Source organism: Strigops habroptila, chromosome 6 (assembly GCF_004027225.2).
Source record: "Strigops habroptila isolate Jane chromosome 6, bStrHab1.2.pri, whole genome shotgun sequence".
Taxonomy (NCBI): Eukaryota; Metazoa; Chordata; class Aves; order Psittaciformes; family Psittacidae; genus Strigops; species Strigops habroptila.
Window position 1 is genome coordinate 35,001,215 of NC_044282.2, and position 21,585 is coordinate 35,022,799.

General features: G+C 35.8%; 1 protein-coding gene across 1 annotated transcript in view; it reads left to right on the top strand.

Annotated features, from left to right (window-relative positions):
• EYS (eyes shut homolog) overlaps positions 1-21,585 on the top strand; it is a 797,046-nt gene that overhangs the window by 117,981 nt on the left and 657,480 nt on the right. The window contains exon 11 of the mRNA XM_030490420.1: positions 111-215. Within this exon, the coding sequence (XP_030346280.1) occupies positions 111-215 (105 nt within the window). The remainder of the gene's footprint in view (positions 1-110; positions 216-21,585) is intronic.

The following is a 21,585-nucleotide window of genomic DNA, read 5'->3' on the forward strand; positions in this document are numbered from 1 at the left end:
GCGTTTAGACTGTGACAATCCTATAGTACTTTTTCGTTACAAATATGTCTCTATGATTTGAAGACGTCAGCACATTTGTCTTTTTTTTTTTTTTCAATCTAAAATTTCAGGAGAAACATGTTCTGTTCACATGAATGAGTGTCTAGACAGACCCTGTTGGAACGGAGGAACCTGTGAAGAGAACATAAATGACTTCAAATGCAATTGCCCCTTTGGTAAGCATTTAGAGTTTTTATACAATTGCTAGTTTAGTATAATGTATGAGTTCTACATTTGTTACTCGGGTATGATGAAAGCATTTTGCTTTCATTTTGAAAGGTAAAGAGCTAGTTATTTAGACTACTAAGGGAAAATTTCCTCAGTAAGTGTCCATGACAATTTGCCTATGTCTGATTTTTATAAATAGTAGATTACTTTGATCAAAATGTACTTTTAGTACCAGAACACACTGGTGAAGGAATGACAGAACTGGAGATTTCCAGTTAGTTAGTGTCTATTTATATAGACATGTTTTAGCAACACATGCCTTAAAAAAAGTGTAGGTTTTAGCCAGCAAAACATGTTAAAACAGAGCAAACGTTCAGAATCCTAGTCTGTGGAATCCTGTTATGCTGGCCACATTGCTCACACCTAGAAGATTGAACACTGCTCTAAAGTATGTATGACCTCAGTCTGCTTGCCTGAGTATGTGCACTTTGTGCCATGTGAAGTGCACTTAAGTATCTAAGATACTGCATGAGTCTAGAAGATACAGTACAGGATAAAAGGGACATCCAAGATGGATCAGGCCAAGGTGGCAACTGAACTAAGCACATAATGTAAAAAGGCACAGCAAAATAGAGGGAGAAGAATACGGTGTTGAAGAGTTTGTTTGCTAATTATATATACACTGTATAATTTGGAATTTTGTGTGTTACTGTAGGGTGACTAAGAAAACCTAGAAAAGTGTGGGTTAGAAATTCCATAGACCAGGATCAGCAGGCTTTCTCTGTATTTGTAATCTAATTATGACCAATGGGGTAGACATTCAGCAGCTGGGAAGTTAATTCGTAAGTATGGATAATAAATTACTGATAAATTCTAAAAAGGCTTTTGGTTTTGACATGTGTTTATAAGCTCATAGTTACTATGGAAAATAAGGTCAGAAAAATGAATTTTGCACAGTTGTGGTCTAAGAAGGCTTACAGTATTTGGGTGTTTAGAAGAGAAACTGATAGTGATCAATAAAACCTCGGAATGTCAGAGTACTAAAAGACAAGTCTCCAACCATCCCTCTGAAGCAAAGCAACTGATTTTAAGAGGACTTCCAAGTACTTAATATCAAGAGATCCTTAAATGTTTTAAGGGTGATATCCTGCCAAGTTGGGAACTGAAGACAATATTGAATTATATCTTCAAATGTAAGATGATGTTTCTTGCTTCACTGGGACAAATTTAAGCATGTGTTCAAGTGTTTTACTTGAGGTGGGTAGACACAAGTCTGTAGCTAAACTTTAACAAAACCATTATCTCCTTTGTTCTTGTGAGATGGAGATTCTCACATTCAATGCACTGCTTTGCTATCCCATGTGAAACTCTCATTGGTGTTCACTAACACTCTCACATACAGTGGATTTTAGAGAGAAGCATCCTGTACCTGCTTCCACAGATCTGAAAAGAGATATCTCTAACACAGCAGAATGTCTGTCAGTATTAGGAAAGCAAATTGTTGTGACACTGTCTTAGTAGATCATTTGTGCTGCTTTAAAAGTCAGTAGCTCTGTAGACAGGCCTTATCCAATTAATTTTTACTATCATTCTCAGTGTGTTGTAGGTGCATGTATGGTTTGAGTGTCTGTAACTGTTCATTCCTTCATGTTGTGCTTCTGAGGTTAATCCAGGTATTCATCTGGAACAATGAGGTTTATGTAATGGACACATACTCACTAGCAACTGTGAGTTTCATTCTGTTGACTCTGCTAAAATGCTGTGTATAGCAGGGGCTATTGATCATCATCAGTCAGAGGATCAAGTAACTCATAGTGAACCAGCAGTTATCTGTAGAAGTGATCAGTTAGTTTCTAGAAGAGTTAAGATTTTCTGTACTACTATATGCAGCTACATTATTAATACAATGGCAAGCTGAATTAGACAGAGGGGAAATGTTGTGGTGATGTGCATACCTAACAATGAGCTGAAAAGAGAATTTTAATCTAAATGTGATACAGATTCCCTTTGTGCCCTTGGGTAAATTAATTAATATCCCAGTTCGTATTCTCTAAGTGAAGGTTTAGATAAACAAATGTAACCATCTCACAAAGATATTGCAATGATTAAACAGATAATGTCTGTAAATTGCCTGAAAACAATAGTCGCTATGTAACTGGACATTTTTGCAAGCTGGCTTAGTTCTAACAAAAGTATTACTTCGAAAGATGAGACAGTTAACTCGATCTAATCCTTAAGTGAAAAACTTTCATTGACGAGCAATGTCATATAGGATTTCTGAAAAAGAAAATAGGTTTTGCTTATCAGAGGATCTGTAGTTGCTGGCCTTTAGCAGGTAAGTAACACCAAATAAATAATAAAAACATTGAATAAATCACATGTATTCAGTAATGAGATACAAAGGAGCACAGAGACTTTGGTTATGCCCCAATGATCAAGTTCTTGTAAATGACAATACTTGTATCTGCAACTGTCTGTCTGACTAGATCACCGATAACTTGTTTCTCACTGCCAGTTCTTCTTTGGAATACATTTTTATTCATTAGACAAGTGGCTGTTACCTTTCCACTTTTCTGCTTTGCTTGCTGTTTGTGAAACAGTCTCTGGCTGCATCTTATTTTCAGGTACACAGTGATGTGTTCCCAAATTAGACCTTTCAATATTATCAAATGGCTACAAATAATGAACATAAAGAGCTTTCCCCTATATACAGTGGACGTTCTATTTCTTTTTTTTCTCCCCCCCCCCCCTTTTTTTTTAATTTAAATTATTATTTTACAAGGAATTATAACTATTTTACTGGATACAACTTAAGATACCTTTGCTGGGCAAGAAATATGTCAGTAGTTCCTACACATGATATATAGTCTTGTATGTGGAAATGCATAACTGCTCAGCAAGGATGCAAACATGATGGATTAAGGGCTGGATTCTTCACTGCACTGTTTGGTGTAGACATTTGGTTGGGTCTGAAGAAAGCAAGATAATTAACCTGATTAAGAACCAAGGATCATTAGCTCAACAAGAAAGCTATGCTGGTAGTTAATGCTGCTTCTGATACTGAAGTAAGCTCTTTCAGATATTGTCTTTTTATGAAGTACTATGATTATGAAGTGCAGACCTACTAACGCATTGCCATTGGCTGGAGTTAAGAGAGTTCTGCTGTTAGAGAATCTTTATAGACCGATCAAACTGCTTCTGATTGAGACTCATGGTCTTCCATTTTAATTTTATTTAAAGAAGAGTTTGAAGTGGGAAATGCATGTAGAATGAACAGTGGGACCTCTGCTTTACAAGGGCAATCCTTCAACAGACCAAGCTTCCGTCTGTCATGTTTATGTCTGTATGAACTTTCCAAGACAGAGTCTATATTTAGAAATTGTCATAAATGCACTTGTGAAGATCTCAGTGCTTTCTCCACTGGAAATTCCAAAGTTACTGGGTTTTTTTCACCACCAGTAGTCACTGTGTTACAGAAACCAAGGCACACTAACATTGCACACTTCTGTAATTAGTATATAGAAAATACTGAACCTGTACTGTTTCAGGCAGCTAAATGAGGATTTTCTTACAGTATTGATGTTCTTCAGTGAACTAAATGTGTATATTATGTTTCAAAAGATAGAACTGTTTGAATTTAGCACAGTACCTGCACTTTTCAGTAAGAGCACAGATTTTTTTTCCTTTTGGGAAAAATTTAAAAAATTGATCTAAAAATAGATGCATTAAAGTTTTTGCTAAGCGTAGGAAATGTATTTCCTGTTTTTGAATGATCTATGATACTGCTATGATTTTTAATTACTCTATGGAATATGGGTGAAAAAACTTATTTGAATCAGTCACAAAAGTAAGAGACCTTGATGTCATGCAAAATTGCAAGCATCTTCTTCATTTCTGTCACTACTAAATAAACCATAAATCAACAGGAAACTTCAATAGGAAGCTTTCAAAATAAAATCTAATTACTGGAATATTTGTGCTATAAATGACCATTAAAACAAGAGTGAGTAATACCAAAATAATTCTTATTTATCTAAAACAACAAAATGATTTTTTTAAGAGCTTTAGGATAGTAAGATGAACACAAAAAATTAAATGTAGCTGTGGAAAACAACTTATCACATAAAAATATTTAAGTAAATAAGACACATTGATAAATTTAAAGCATTACAGTAATGATTAAATTAAAATTGTTAAAATATGCTTCTTATTTTTACAGATTCAGTTCTTCTCTCTTTAACGCAAAAATTTCCTGTTACTGAAATTTGAAATTTTCACTATTTTTGCTGAATTCTTGCTTTACTGATTCACATTTCGTATCTCATTTGTGCAGAAAACATTCTCTCTAAAATATGAATAGGTGCGTGTTCTCTATCTAAATGCCAGAAAAATAGATTACCTCTGAAAACTTTGCTGAACCTGTTAGCTGAACCTCAGTATTAATCCTTCTGATGGCTCAAGAGATTAGCCTAGCTGGACTCACTGATGAACAAAAAAGTCCTGCAGTAACAACAGTAGCACATATACTGAATTACTACTTTGACTCATTGATAGTTCATATAGTGCCTCTTTTGTGAAGTCATGTTTTAAACCTCACCCAAAAACACAAAATCATAATTATTCCCAAACCTTTTTTTAAAAAAAAAACCTTTGAAAAATTCAGAGTTTTTCAAAAGATAAATATTTATTAGGATGGATGTGTGTTCTCTTCATCTATACAAATTCAAGCTCACTCTTTTAATGTAGGAAATAATAAATGTATAGTAAGAGGAAAATTAGCAGATCTGTTATTATGTCTGTTCTGTCTCAGTTGAAATGAGGCAAACTTGTAAGTCTACGCATGCGAGCATTATCTAATAAAGTATGATGGACATCCTTTGTGATATGTTTTAGCCATTCGTGATGCCAAAACAACAAAGTATTAGTAATTTGAAATTTCTAGTAACTTTTGTATAGTATTATACCATATGAAATCCCTTTGTTGTTTTCCACTGAGCATAACATGTTCATATAAACGTGTTCAATATATTCTTAGAAGAAGAACCTTCAGGGGATATAAGAAAAATTTTAAAAGCGAAGAGATTTAATAAAATACATGCTTTTTGAATATAAATGTCTGCAAGACCGTCAGTAATTTGTACTGAATATTTACATGTTTTTAAAGTAGTATGTAGCTGGAATAATACGCAACGACCACGTACTGCTGAAATATTTAAGTATGACATGTAAGAATTCAGTACTGAGTAATAGAGAAGTTCATAAATACTTGAAAAGAACTCTTACTCCTGGAAAACTATAATTTGGGGAAATTATGCTGGATTCCTTTTTCATCCGCCTATCCAGTGTCAAAAACGCAACTGACTTGGTAGGGTTAAATATGACAGCAAACTCTTTTTTCATTCCAGAAAGAAACCCCACATTTTAGAAACTAAGAGAACACCAGTAAGGAAATTCATCTACAAAAGCTGAAATGAAGCATGGCCTGAGGGCTAAAGCAATGAACTTTGATTTAGGAAATCTGCTGCAAGTTCTGCATTGCTCCAGAGTGAATTTTTACACAATACATTTAATACCACAAGTTAGTAAAATAATTGATTCTGTTAGTACAATCTGCAGAACCATGCTGATGGCAGAAAGTTTTGACCTGAGGTTTCTGATCACTGACTTCTGCTCATCCAAATCTGAATTCTGACACTAATCTTCACCTGGATTCTTGGTGCCAGTTCAGGTGTGAATTCTCTCGCTAGACAGCTACCCAGATCTACTCCAAATACTTTTGTATCCCACACAGTCAATTACAAATGACAAGAAAAATGACCATTTTTAGTTTTACTTTCAAACTTACATATACAGTTCCTCCATCCTTGAGAAGCAGGATTGCTCTTCTTTGTTAAGAAATCAGAAAAACTGTATGTATTTAGCAAATCTAAAATATACACGTTTAACTTGTATATGCTCATCTTATTGAAATATACTTAATGCTCTATTAGTTACTGTCACGTAATTCATTATCTTAATATGTTGTCAATTTTAACGCTATTATTTTCATATGACAAGTCTCCTTTCAGCAGCTTTAAAAAGAATTCATTAAAATTGTCTGTAGTATAGCTGTGGTATTTCTTAGAAATTATTCCAGTACTCCATGCTGCTGTCGATAAGATATTGTCACTAAATACAAAGAAATGAAGTAATTTAATCATACAGATCATTAATTCGTATAAATATACCTCAGCATTGCTGGAAACCTGACATAACCAGAGTCTTAACTTTTAAAAATACATATCTAAAGAAAACTCTTGCCTTGTAAGCACTTAGGTTTGGTTGTTACCAGATATTTTTTCTGTGAGCTGTTACTTACTTTTTTTTGTTAATTTCCCTGTACTATATTCTAATTTCATATCATAGTGTAAGATCACCATCCATCAAAAGGTATAGGTTACTTTAAGTAATGCACTCTTGTGGGACTCTACTATTGTGATAAAGCACAAATTTGTGCATCTCATGATAAGATATAAGACAAAAATGGATAAAATGGAATTGGACAATGTCTTTACATACTGTATGACCTCATTACATAATCCCTTTTCCCTCTGTGTCGAAGACATATGTAGCTTTCATGTGAACACTGTAACCATCTTTTGAAAGTGTTTAACAGGAAAGTAATGTTACAATTGTATAGCTTGGGTTACTGGTTATTGCTAGTATGGCTTTTGGTATGTTCTGATGACTGTATACAGGCATTTTACAAGCATTATATTTGAACTTTAGCATTTTAGATAACAGTATTTCCATTTAGCTGATCAACAGTATTAGTTGATAATGGATTAGTGGATAATGATTACCAACAGTGGATTTCTTCAAGGTAATTTTTTTTTATAATGCTAAGACTGCCTCCTATTATAGAGCTTTCTTTTCCAGGGCATAGAATATACCATCTGAACACCATCTATCTATATACCTTTTTCTCTCTATATATACTTTTCTAAATGGTATATATTTCTATGTCAGTATCTTTCTAAAAGAGTGGCTTCTGGAAAAGTGAAGTCTGCCTCCCTCTCGATATATAGACCATTGTGGACAGACTGAATGACATTGGCAGTGTGTGACTGGCATCTCCAGGTACATGAGTTTCTTGTTCACAGGCAAATTTCCAGTCTTCATAGAGGAAGGGTCATGACTTTGGAACTTATCATCAGACACACAATGAAAAAGCTAAAACAAAAAGTTGAGGCACGCCAAATTCACTAGTCATGTTCTAGATATCTAGGATGGAGTGGTTTAGAGGTTTTGGTTGTGCAAAGTTTATTGGATGTCCATAGCAAGTTCCAGCACGGCTTCTGTGAGGAGAGGCCGGGGCTGCCTTATGCTGGGGAGAGTCTTTTCCTGAAGGACTGCAGCCCTGGAGAGGATCCATGCTAGAGCAGGTTTACGCTGAAGGACTGCAGCCTGTGGGGAAGACCGACAGCAGAGCGTGGGAAAAATGTGAGAGGCAAGGAGCAGCAGAGAGGAGCTGTTATGGGTTGACCACAACCCCTACTACTGTGTGCTGTTTTGTGGGAGGAGGTAAAGAAGTCAGGAATAAACGAAGTTGAGATTGGGAAAAAGCAGGGAGAGGGTTAGGTGGAAGATGTTTTAATTTTTGTCATTGCTTGTCATCTGCTTTTAACTGGCAATACATTAAATTAATTTTCTCCAAGTTGAGTGTGTTCAGCCCGTGATGCTCACTGATAAGTGATCTCCATGTCTTTATCTCAACTCAAGAGATTTTTCATCTTATTTTCTCCCGCCATCCTCTTGAGGGGTGGAGGTGGGTGGAGGTCGAGCAGCCATCCAGGGTGAACCTACCACGCACACCTACAAGCACCAGTCTCAGGGATCAGCACATTTAATAAAAAGAAAAGTAAAACCAGGAACCTTCAGTATTTTAACCTTCTCAAGTATGTCTTGCACCTAAGAACAAAGTTTCTAACATAAAAGTTATAAAATATTTAAATCCAGGTTATCCAGTAATAAAATTAACATGAAGATTTCTGTTTAAGATTCTTGAAATATGGTGAAAGCATTGTAACAATAAGCACTATAAGTGATGTGGAAAGGCCCTAAACAAATCTTCAACTCAGTGCTTTGACAGAAACAAGAGCTGCAGTTCTGGCAGATATGCCTGGAAGATGGCACTGGAAAAGTAATTAATTCTGACGAGTCTGAAATCTGTGTTCCAACACAGCAAGTCTTCCATTGTTAAATAATACCTTCTGGAAAGATATTTTTCATCAATTCTGTAGGAAGAAACTCCCGCGTCTTTCACTAGGGCAGAGAAAACCTCCAGCCGGAACTAAAAGTGCCAAGGAAAAAATGATAGGCACTAGCATTACGTCTCTTTCCATCACTCACTGTCCCTATGTGACCTTTTTCATCAGAAACATAAGGACTGATCGGCATTGATTAATTTTTATTCTGAATTCAGCATAATGAAAGCACAACATAATGCCATCTTCATCAATGGAAGGAATGGCAGAGGAAATTTCAGTGGTGATATATACACAGCTAGCATATGATATTTGATTTAATGTGTGGTATTGCAGCTAACATGGTGTTGGCTTCATAGAGTGGATGTAATTCTTCACACAGTCTGTTGAGAAAACTGAAGGGCAGATGACTGATGAGGAAGCCATAAAGGACGATATTTGAACATATGTTGTATTCCAAGATTGGCTAAGATCAATGTGTTCATAAGACATTTTAGGTATCAGTGAATCAGCATTTTTAGCAGGAAAAAAAAAAGTCAGTGGAAAGTGTTAGATCTGCTCTTGTTCCAAAAAATAACACACACACTTTCAAGACTCATGGATTCATTGCTACATATTTTACTACATCATAGCTTCATTGTACATTCTCCTTCTTTTATGTGGCTCAGACTTCAGATTTTTTTTGTTTGGCCCTAATGTTTTTTTGTCATTTTGACAATTTGTATTGCTCATTGAAATACAATTTTGGGGTTTTTTTGGTTTTTTGGTTTTTTTTTGGGGGGGGGGGTTTGTTTGTTTGTTTGGGGTTTTTTTTGTTTTTAAGTTTGTTCTATATTTGTCGCTTCAGATTGTTTTCTGAATATGTGCCACTTGTCCTTCCCATTCTGCTCCCAATGGTATTTAACACTTCTTCTGTTTGATGATTATATTTAGAAACTCTTATTTGTTCCTTAAACAGACTAATTAAACTTCTATTTCTTGCAGGCAGGCTAGGTAGCAAGCTTTTTTTTTTTCACTTTGTCACCTGAGTATTTGTGTTCCTTTTCCGATTAACTTGGTACTTATTTTGTTATTTAAATAATTTAAGCATTTTAAAGTTTGGGGGACTGTTTACACATGTTTTCTTCTTGCTTTAGTTTACAGTAGGTAAAACATTGTCTAGAATGCCCTAATAGTCTTCTGTGGAGTCAGTGACTAACTCTTTTGCTCACGTTTCTCTTTTAATCTTTCAGCTAGATCAGTGTAGGAGTAAAATGGAAGTTTTCATTTTTGTATGTTTCAGTGTAGATGAATATGCCATTAGTCATTGCCTTGCATCTCAAAAGTTCTTAACGTAGCATCTTGTTTTGGGAAAAATAAAACCATGAATGACTTGAGGAAGATTATTTTATTGAAATAACATAAAGTCTAAGCAGCAGCTAAACAAAATTGTAGCAATAAAAAGATTTCTAACCCAGCTGTTTCCATGACAACTTCCCTTCTCAGAGTTTCAAAAAACATTTCTGCATTACTCCTGTGCTTCTCATCATTTTCATTGTACCTTATTTGAATAGCTGTTTCTATTTTATCCACAAAAGAAAGATGAAATACATGATAGAAGGTATTACTTTAGTTGTATTATAATAGTGTCCGTGATGCCTGATTTATATTGGGGACAATTATACAAATGTACTTTAGGAATGTGTTTTCCTTTTACAGTAGCATAGGCATTAATCTGATACAAAAAGTTCAGTGTTTGTTTTTTAAATGGAATCATCGTTGTGAACAAGATAGGAAATGGTTGGATATATCAAGTATTGCTTTCCCTATTTTGTAGTTGTAGAGACAACATGAACACAGGTGAAATAGATCAACATTTTGCTACAGGTACAAGTCTCTTGTACCGGAACTTAAACTGAGAGAGCTTAGATTTAGAAAATAAAAGTTTTAGACAGGTGAAGGTAGATGAGATTAGATGAAGTGATTTTCTCTGTGACTAGAGACACTGCAGTAAAAGTGGACAGAGGCCTCTTTAGCCTTATTCTGACAACTTTCTTCCATCTTAATAACTGAATTTTGGGCATTTTTTTTTTTTCAGTCACACATTTCTTCATTGTTATTGTCATTACACCTTTAAGGTTCCCAAAAGGATTCATCTACTTTAATAAAGCACTTTTTTTTTTTGTAATCAACTCATTGAATCTGACAAGTGGAAAATGTGTATATATTGCAACTTAATGTGAATCATCAAAGAAATAACGTGGGAAGTGCAGTGGGATGGTAAGGGCAGAATTGCAGTATCTGTACAACAGTGAAAATAAGTTGTAATAAGACACCATTAAAAAGTTAAATAAAATGAAACCTCACAAAAGCTCCCACACAATTTTATTAAGTTCAACATCATAATATTCCTTTTAAAGAATAACTTAGGATGGCAGTAATAAAGCTACTGCCTGAATTGTTAAAAAGTACACTGACAATGTCTTAGGCAAACTGCACACTCACTGCATATGTTATGCATTCCACAATTGAAAATAAAAATTTAAACTTCTTAATAGTTGTGGTTTTGCTGCAGCCAAATTACAGTCTAGGCTGCCCACATTATTAACCACTTGTTTCATCCAGCCTTAATAGGCAGTCCTTGAAGCCAGGTACTCAGGCCAAACACAACCACATAGACTTTACACCAGATTTACACAGTTCACTTTAATGACAATAAAGCAATGCTGGTTTAATTGACAATGGAATTAAGGCTATCAGTGATAAGTTTGGCATACCTGTTTCTGAAGAAAACAGCACTGCACAACTCACTGGATTTTACTACAGTGTTATGTACCCAAACTTGGAGCAGCTCTACCCATGCTACTAGTCATACTCAACTTTAAGGATTAAATTACCTGATTAAATTGGGATCCCTTTGCAAGGTTGTTTGATTTGACCACAGAATATTTCACTTTAATGTGCGAACCACTTATGTCGACTACCCTTCATTTTGTATTTCCTTAAATAGCCTGTGCATCTTAGACAACCTGTTAATATATGCACCATCTGCCTTGGTATATTTTTCTTTGGTTGCAGACTGACTTTTTTAAACACATGGTATCTTACCGATATTTTTCCTAAATAAGGTTCAATATAACTTAAAACATTCTTGGTCATTTGTATGGTTTCAGTTTGGGGTTTGTAGGTTTCTTACGATCCGTAGAAATTCAAGTTTCATATCAATAATAAAAACATACTTGTATAAACACAAATGCATTTGTAGAATACATGTATAAAATCTAATATTTTTATCTGTTATTCATATCTATTTATGACTGTTAATGTAAGTAATCAAACTTGCTTATGGAAATTTATTTGATTTCAGAAACAAAACCATAGCTTGATGAAGAAGGTCTCTATGTACTTCCTCATGGCAGTATTTAAAAACAAAGCACACTGGCTTTTATCTTTCCCATAGGTGATGAATTTTTCTCATTGGGAACAAGATTATGAGATGTTTCTTTCACTAAACTCTACATTAAATTATTTACTTACCCTGCCCTTAGTTTTCTTTTATCTTCCGTAATATATATATTTTTTTAATTAAATGAAAAATACGGTTTTATTTGCTTGAGTCTGGAAGGTAAACCATGCTGTACTTCATGGAAATATCACTGTGCAGTATTTATATGCCTTCCTTTATTACAGTGCTTATATTCCTGTATGACAGTGCAGCCCTACCACATTTTTTCACTTCTTAATTGTTTATGACTTGAAATTGGTAACAGGGATGGGAAAAGATACTTCATATCCTTGCAGACCAACTTTGAATGGCAAATTTATCTTTGCTGGGCACTTAACACATGACGAAAAGTTAATCCATTCCAGTTAGCACTGCAGAACATCTGTTTGGACTTCTAGTCTGTCATCATAATTAGAAATGGTTATTCTCTCCAGCCTGTTTCAGATAAGGCTAGAAATTATCTGAATTTCCATAGATATTCAGTTATCTATGGAATATCTGAAGGAAGTTGGCTATCTATCTGGTTATTCTTTCCACATAGCAGGCAAGAATCCAGTGCACAGCCCATCTACAAGTAGTCTGTGAATGTACTCAGCAGCTTGCTTCCTCAAGCTTCTAACTCAGGCTGTGCCAGCTGAGTCAGCTGGACTTCCAGAGAACAAAAAGCATGTTTCTGACAGCTGTATGGGGAGTCTGTACATCAACAGTTTCACACAGATTGCATATAATCCCAAGAGAAATACTCAGTTTTGCTAACTGGGATTTAGTTAAAAAAGTGCTGTTCTTTGGACTTCTTGGAACAATTCAGGTTTCTTTTTTCAAGCAAGTCCATTTAACTTTCTTCTCATGGAATTAACTTCCCTGTCACTCAAAACAAACCTTCACATTGTTTTTTATCTGTATTGTTTTTTGCTGGGATGGAGTTAATGTTCTTCATAGCACCTCTTTCATAGTGTCTTGGGATACAGCTCAGTAGGGACAGAACTGCAAAAAACCTGCCAAAAATATCCACTTTTCCTTCCTAGGTTAATTCTAGGATTAGCAATCCCCTCAGTAATGTCCAGAGTGTCAATATGAATGCTTCAAATGAAGTCGCCACCAAAAAAATTGTAGCAACACATGAGCATAATGATGTGCATTCAGCTACTAGAGATGTATATTAGTGATGGATTCACCTAAAGTTTAGGAGATTTTGTTTGGTTGGTTGTTGTTGGGTTTTTTGCTCTTTACCAACAGCTCCTCTCTAGGATCTACAGTCACGCTACAAAAAAAACCCCAAAAAAACCAAACCAAACAAACCCATAAATTCATATCTACAACTCTTTATCTACCATGCATAAAAGGGGAGTTGGGACTTGGGAGGAGTTGCCTTTGGCCATTTGCAATCATCTCTGAAATTCAGCTAAGCTCTGAGAGCTTAGTTCTTTATACACAGGCATTACAGATGTCACCTAGGAACTGAAGGTGTCCACCTGAAAGTAAAATTCTGTTCTGGTCTCTTCAGTTAGATACTGCATTCATAGTTTGTGCTAGGATTTGTTTATCTTGGCAAAACATGGAAGTCTAAACTGTCCTTGCTATAACTGGCACATCATTTGGAGTAGGTATTATTCATAAAGACTTTAATGCTTATCCTTCTTATATATTTTAGGATTCCCCCTTAGTGGATGTTTAACTCTTCAAAGTACGTCTTTTTTTTCCTCATGCTTACGTTATACTTTATTTCATTCCAAGAGATTTTCAATTCCTTCTTCAAAAACATCCTAGTAATTTGCCATTGCATACTCAGTTATTGTAGTCTGCCACATGCACTGTTTGTAAAAGCAGTTCTTGTACTTCAGAAATTCTTCTTTGCAGAAAAAAGGATGCTTAGATTTCTAGAGCAATTTTCTTTGGCTCATACATAGCCCAACCAAAAATCTCAAAAATAAATCTCAAACAAAAAGCTTCCTTATTTCTTCCGCCCTCCTTTCCACTCTGGGTCAAAACTTCTACAATGCAGTATCTACATTCTTAGCTATTCTAGTCAAAGGGTTAAAGACGTGACTTAATGAGAATTGAGGCAGAACTTTAAACCTTCATGCCATATATTCTAACAAAAAATTACCCATCCAGCTCTTTTGAGCTAGTCCTTCAATTTCTAACTCTACATTAAGCATGAGAAGAAAGACACTTTCCAGCAACTGGTTTAACTGTTTTCCCTGGGATAGACAAAGATTCAGGAGTCCTATCTGTATATTCACAACGTAACTTACAATCTTATCTTGCCAATGGAATTTAAGACCCATTTCACATAATGTTTTAAATGTCTACATAAAAGTGCTGATTCACAATCCAGAAATGCTTTTGTTTTTTCACCATTGATGTGACGGAAGACTAGATCAGCTGTATGGTGTAAATCTGCACTGTAAATATTTATGGTTAACACAAATCCAGTTCTCCATTGTTAATTACCCAAAATCTGCTCTTCTCCAATACATCTCCAAGTTAGTTGTCCTTTTTACTTTTTAAAGAACACATGTTGGAAAGGTACATTAGTGAAATAAATAGCTTTATCTTCTCGCCCTTTTTGCTTGGAAGTAAACAGCATGTGTAAGGTAAAGAAGCATGTCATAGGTATCTTCCCTGTATTACTGAGAGCTGAAGGACCGATAGCAGTATTTGTGTATTTGTGTATTATGACATCTTTATCACAGACTAATTTTTTGGCATTTAAAATAACAAGCCTAATTTTTGCCACATGAAGGTCAAAATCCCACATGAATTCTCCACTGTGTTAGAAGAGGAGAGCTAATGGTAAAGCTTTTCAGTCACTGGACGCATCAGAACTCAACTGTCACTTTCATGGAATGTATAGAAATAGCACTTTCAGACTTGTGACTTGTTTGAATTTGAAATTAGTGAATTTAATGGGCATTTTTCATGCATACAAGCAAAAAGCATTACATAAGGTTTACTTCATAAAGAACATTCATATAAAGTTTATTTTATAAAGATATGATAAACCTAAGATTATTTCTTAGGCTCCATTTTCTAATTTTAATTATCTGACAAATTTGTAACAAAGAGAACTTTTTAACAAGTTAAAAAGAACATATTTTTGTACACATTCTAACATATGAAATACTATCTTGCTTTGGAAGGAGAAATTAACAGCCAAGACTTCAAAGAAATAATGAGACTTGACATTTCATTGAAAGCCTTATTAGAATTTAGAGAAAAAAATAGCATAATCTTACATTTCAGGAAGATTTATACCTAACACAAAAGATAGGCAATCAGGACATGTATTAAGTTGGCTACATTAGCTATCTTACTGCCTTTTATAAAGGCAGATGGTTTTCAGGACATCTGAAGGAATATCAGCAAAAAGTGCCAGTGTCTGTAATGTTGCTGTCATTCATGAAAGTGTATTGATCAGATAATCACAGTTGCTAGCTGTGCCTGTGAGGAGTCAAATAATTATTTATTCTACTTAATGAAATCCACAGAAATCATTAGCTATACTAAATGTCTTCTAATTATTCATTCTCTACAGAAGAATTAATGTGTTTCAAGTAATCAAAAGACCAGTCATTACCAACCAAACTTGATTATTCAGTGAAATGCACGTGAGATGCCTCCAGAACAATCCTGAAAGCAGTGGAAGAAAAATTATGAGTGAGTGAGTTAATTAGGTTTCTTGAGGAAGTACCTGCTGTCATGTTGAAACTGGTATTTAGACTTCTTATTCTTTACACCTAAAATACCGTGTGGTTTAACTGATCTTCAAATTAATGATGAAAGTCAGAAAGGTCTTACCAGCTTTTCACTTTTATACTTTGAGACACTTGAAACCTATTTAAAAGACTGTTTTTCTCAAGGAATTGCTCTAAAAGAATAGCCCATAGAAAACAATGAAGATTGTCACTATCATGCAATACATGCTTCACTCCTCCTTCCTGCCTCCAAAATGCCACCAGCCCTAGTAATACTAGAGGGAGGTTGCTTGGTCACAAAAGACTAAGTAACACAGTAGTGCTCCTAAGTATTGGGAATTTTTTGTATTGTAGGTAACTGGTTTTATTACAGTATTTATTTACATGGAAAAAATAGAATAAGTGTTCAACAACTGGATGTAGCTACAGAAATGGGAGCTTACTAGAAAGACTTCAGAAACTCAAGGTAAAATCTTGACTCTATTGTAATAATATGGGCTTTGTTGGATGTTTACAGTAAATCATGTATTTTCCGAGGTGAGTATGCTTTATGAACTGCTAGCTTTGGAAGCACTGGGAAAGTAGCAGAATGCTAAGATGCTGCCTTGGCTGTCAAACTGCATTCAATTTCGGCGTAATTCTTTTTCTGGAGAAAAAAAAACTCAAACAAAACAAACATTTTAGTAGAAAAATTTTGTTCGGAAGAGAAATGTCTTTTAGCCAGAACAAAACCAAACAAAAAGTGTTGTTGCCATGGTGCTTCATTGTCTTTCATAACCTACAATCTCTGATCGTATTTCCACGATAAATCATAGTCTTCATGTTTGGGGATATATGCATTGCATCTTCTGAGTCTCATAGCTGCATCTTGGAAGCTGAAGTCAAGTTTTCTCAACAATTTAGGCTGTGTTGATAAAATGATTGAAAGTTAAAATTTGAATGCTAACCCTGACAAAATGGCAGAAGTAAGTAAGAACCATCTATCGTCGAAAGGTGAGCAATTGTCTGGACAAACAGTACAAAACAATTGAGAAAAGAGTTCTGGGAAAAGTGAAAAGAGCATAAATAGTACCTGTAAAGCTGGAGGTGTTAGAGCTGTCGGAAGTGATGTTAAGTTAGCTCTACAGACAGCAGAGAACCAAATCAGAAAATGGTTAAGACAGTGTGCAGCCGTCAGTAGATAGATGATGCGTAGCTGAAGCATGCCAACGTTGAAAACACATTCAACTGGAAAAGATACTAGAGCCAGGAAACCAATACAGTAACTTTCCTCCTCAGTAATAAGCAAGAGAAGAAGTACAATATTCTGACCATCTCTGGCAACAAATCAGGTGCATAGAGTTCTGAAATTACCCAAAATAACCATTTGTCAAATGCATTGTTTTAATAGTCACCTGTAGGTGTGACAGCTTGGTTAGAGCTTTTCACCTCAATCAGTGTTGTGGTTTAAACCCAGCCAGCAACTAAGTACTGCACAGCAGCTCGCTCACAGCCTGCCATGGTGGAATGAGGAGGAGGATCAGCAAAAAAAGGTAAACACCATGGAGTCTTTTTTCATTATTATTATTAATATATTATTAAACTCTTCTTATCTCAATCCACGCAGTTTGCTTTTTTTCTGATTATCTTCCCCATCCCATGAGAGTGGCAGAGAGAGTGAGCAGCTGCATGGTATTTAGTTGCCAGCTGGGGTTAAACCACAACAATACTGAAGTTTAGCGCTAAGACAAAGGTTTTGGATTTTGGAAGAGCAGACATCAGCTTCCTGAGAGCTCAGCTGGGAGGGATTGTGTGAGAAACTTCCATGGAAGAGAAAGGACATAGCAAATGCTGGGAGATTTTCAAGAACGCTCTGCTGGAAGCACAAAACCAGTTCATCCCCTTTAAAGGTAAGGAAAGCAGGCAGAGCAGGAGACCACCATGGCTTAACTGTGAGCTTCTGAGTCTGCTCAAAACTGAAAGACAAGCCTACCAGAGATGGAAAAGCAGACGAATGCCTGTTGAGAATTACAAGGGCTTTGCCAGAGGGTACAGAGATGCCATTAGAAAAACAAAAGTTCAGATCAAGTTGAAATTGTCCAGAGATGTCAAAAATTACAAGAAAGGATTCTTCAGGTACATAAACAACAAGCAGAAACAGAAGGAATATGTTGTCCTGCAGTTAAGCAGGAGAGGTGAAGAGGTCACCAGTAACGCCAAAAAGGCAGAGATTCTCAACTTGTTCTTCAACTCTGTCTTTACCAGCGCTAGTGAGCCCCAGGCCTTGGAAATAAAAATCCAGATTGATGCAAACACAGACTCGCCATCAGTGAAAGAAGAGTTGGTATGTGAACTATTACAAGAGCTTGACCCCAGCAAATCGATGGGCCCTGACAGTATCCACACAAGGGTTCTAAAAGCTGGCTGTTGTCATTGCAAGGCCACTCTCCATAATCTTTAAGAAGTCTTGGCTTGGTTGATGTTGGATGAGTGGTGGGCATTGTTTACCTGGATTTCTCCAAGGCTTTTGATACGAATTCTCACAGCCTCCTTCTAGAGAAACGGATGTGTTGCAGTCTAGAGAAGTGGTCTGTGTGGTGGGTGGAGAACGGGCCAACAGATTGCACCCAGAGGGTAGTGGTAAATAGCTCCTTCTCTGGCAACTTGTCACAAGTGGGAGTCCCCAGGGATCGATGTTCGGCCCAACATTCTTTAATATCTTCATGAGTGATCTGGGTGATGGGATGAAGGGTACCCTAATGAAGTTTGACAATGATACCAAACTGAGTGGAGCAGTGGACAATTACAGAGGGAGAGCTACCCTGCAGTAAGACCTGGATAGGCTGGAAGAGTGAGCTAACAAGAACTTGATGAAGTTCAGCAAGGACAAGTGTAAGGTCTTGCCAACGAGAATCACATGAAGTTCAACAAGGTTAGATGTATAGTTCTGTAACTGGAATAACTCCAAAGAGCAGCACAAGCAGAGTCTTTACCTCTACAAGCACATAGGGGTATATATCTGCCAGAAAGGCTCTCGGGTCACAGTGGATAGCAAGCTGAAATTGAGCCAGTGATATGTATCTCAGCAGCAAGAAAAGTAAACCACATCCTGGGCTGCAATGTCTGGTGTATAGCGAGCAGATTGAGGGAGGTGATTACTCAGCTCTACTTGGCACTTTTTAGGTAACACCTAGAATACTGTGTTCAATTATGAGACTCCCAGCTGACGAGAGACACAGGAAAGTTGTGGAGTGTCCAACAGAGGGCCCCAAAATGATCAGAGGGCTGGAGAACTGGACATATGATGAAAGGTTGAAGGAATTGTGTGCATTCAGCATAGAAAAGAGACATCTCAAGCAGGATCTAGTCACAGTTTTCCAATACCTAAAAGGCATTTACAGAGAACATCAAGGTTCTTTCTTCACAAGGATGCCTGGTCACAGAAGAGGCAGTGGGCGTAAGTAGCTTCAGGGCAAACTCTGACTGGATTAAAGAAAAGAAGTCTTCACCATGAGAACAGTTCAACATGGGAATAAATTGTCCAGAGAAGTGGTGGAATGTCCCATGCTGGAAATATCCAAGGCTTGTCAGAGCCCTGGATAAACCCTGCTATCAGCAGTAAGCAGGACCAGATTGTCTCCAGAGGTCTTTTCTGACCTAGAGTTCTCTATTGCTCCATATCACTAGTTGCATCTAGTTGTAGATATATTGTTGTTGTTGTTGTTTTATATTACTCTACATTGTTGTTGTTGTCTATTACTCTATACCACTAGTTGTGTAGATGCAACTAGACTTGCTGGTTGTAGGTTGCTTACACGTAGGGTGAGGGCTACTTCTACATATCAAGGCCTCACAAAAGTGGGCAGATCTGTGAGCACACATTGCTTCCAACTTCCTTATAACTTGATTTTATAAAGTAGCATAGACAGATTATTTTAGTATCATTAACTGTATAAATAAGGACTTTCAAAACCACGGGCTGCGCTTCTCTACTCTCACATGTATTTGTATCCATAATGTCCCTTGCTGTAGTACTTAATTACTGAGATTGCCTCTTGTCGCTAATTTTCCATCTGTCTCCACTGTAAGAACAAGCATTTCAAATATTTCCCAGTGCTATCATCAGCTTTTTTAAACTAAATTCTTCTCACCTCAAGGGTGAGGAGATCCTCAAAGGGAGACATGGCATTCTTCATCAGCTCCGGTAACTGTTATTTGATATGAAAGCAATGTAATACAGCACATCAGTTCTGACATCTGTGATACCCTGTATCTTTTCAAATTTGTGAAGTCATATGGACTTTGTATTTTACGTCTAACGACATGTCTTATATGACATTACTAAATTTACTGTTTCTGAAATGAAAACCAAGCTTTTGTCATGTCAGAATAGAAGAAGAATAGACATAAAGCAATGCTGGAATTGCATAAAACTGGCAACTTAGCTTTGATCAAAAATGACAGGAGTGTTTACAAATAATACTTTCATGATGATTGTTCCACAAAGCAGATGGTTGTTTGGTAATACTTCACTAACAGGTTTGGAGGTTGTTTCTTTCCAAATATAGTTGTTCAGAATGGATCGGATACCAGTCATCCTTTTGAATATGACCCTTTGTTTCCTGGCGCTGCAGTACCATTCATTATTCATAACCAGTCCTGCAGTCGCAGTACTTTATGAATATCCCCTGAGAAGTCAGATCTTGTATAGAGATGGACTGACACTGGTATGCACAGCTTTTCGTATGTTCTTAAAAGATGTTTTGTCTGAGCATATCAACATATGCAGATACCACTATGTCCAGTTATGGCCTAAAATATATCCCTGCATAGAGTTCAGTACTCAGTTACACAAAATAATTTAATGTGTATAAATAATGCAAGAGAGGCATTACTTGCAGAAAGTTGGTAGGCCTTGCAATATTTGCAGTGACATACTTCATAGTACTTCATACAATACACTTAATTACATTTTTATTCGCTCAGTAAATACATATCTGGGACTCTATTTTCATTAAAGCATTAATTAAATGATGATAGTTTACGGAGTCATGTATACACTTAATATTTCAGCAATACATAATTTTATTTTTTCCTCTGTACTGTAATAATTGCAAAAAAACATGCCAGAAAGTTATTATAGATTAACAGAACAGTATATGGAAATACAAGAAATTATTTGCTGTGAATTTTTAATAGAGCTGGATACCAAATCCGTTGGCAATATATTGTTTACTGTTCTTATCATCTAATTATAATTACAACATACTTTAGAATATATGGACTAGGTCATTGTCTCACTGATGTATAAATATAAAATGATTTGATTAATTTACCTCACATCACCATACAGAACCAATTACAATGATCTCTAACCAGTCTCACTGTAAAAAATGTCTTGTTGCAGGGATGCTTCTATATAGGCAGTTGGAAGGTGTTATCTTGTCTTTTTAAGGTGATATTGAATATTTTGTGAAGAGGGTAATTACAATATTTGGTTAGTCTTATAGCACTATCATCTTGCATACATACACCTATAAATTTTTTTGTAATTACTCAAGCATTATGCATGACCTAAAAATAATAATTCCATGTTTTTATCACACTATATTGTATTTAAAGTCTGCCAGAATAAACCAAAGTTGAAAACAGAAGATTTCATCTCATAATAGGGATAATGAAACTCTCGACCAGCTGTTCAGTTTTATTCTCTGTTTGAAAGAAATATCTTTTTGCTTGGAGAAGATAAAAGGTAGAAAAATGTATTTTTATAAGTCAGTTATTGAAATTTAATGTTAACTAAAACATTCATTTATTTAAAATAAAGTTCCGAACATTATGTCTAGCCGAGTAGTATAAAACAAAAAAAATCTAAAGGCAAGGTGTAATTTCTCAGAGAATACCCTGTAGGCTATATTTGAAAATCAATTTTATTTAAGTACATTGATTTTTTTAATAGTGAACATGTTAA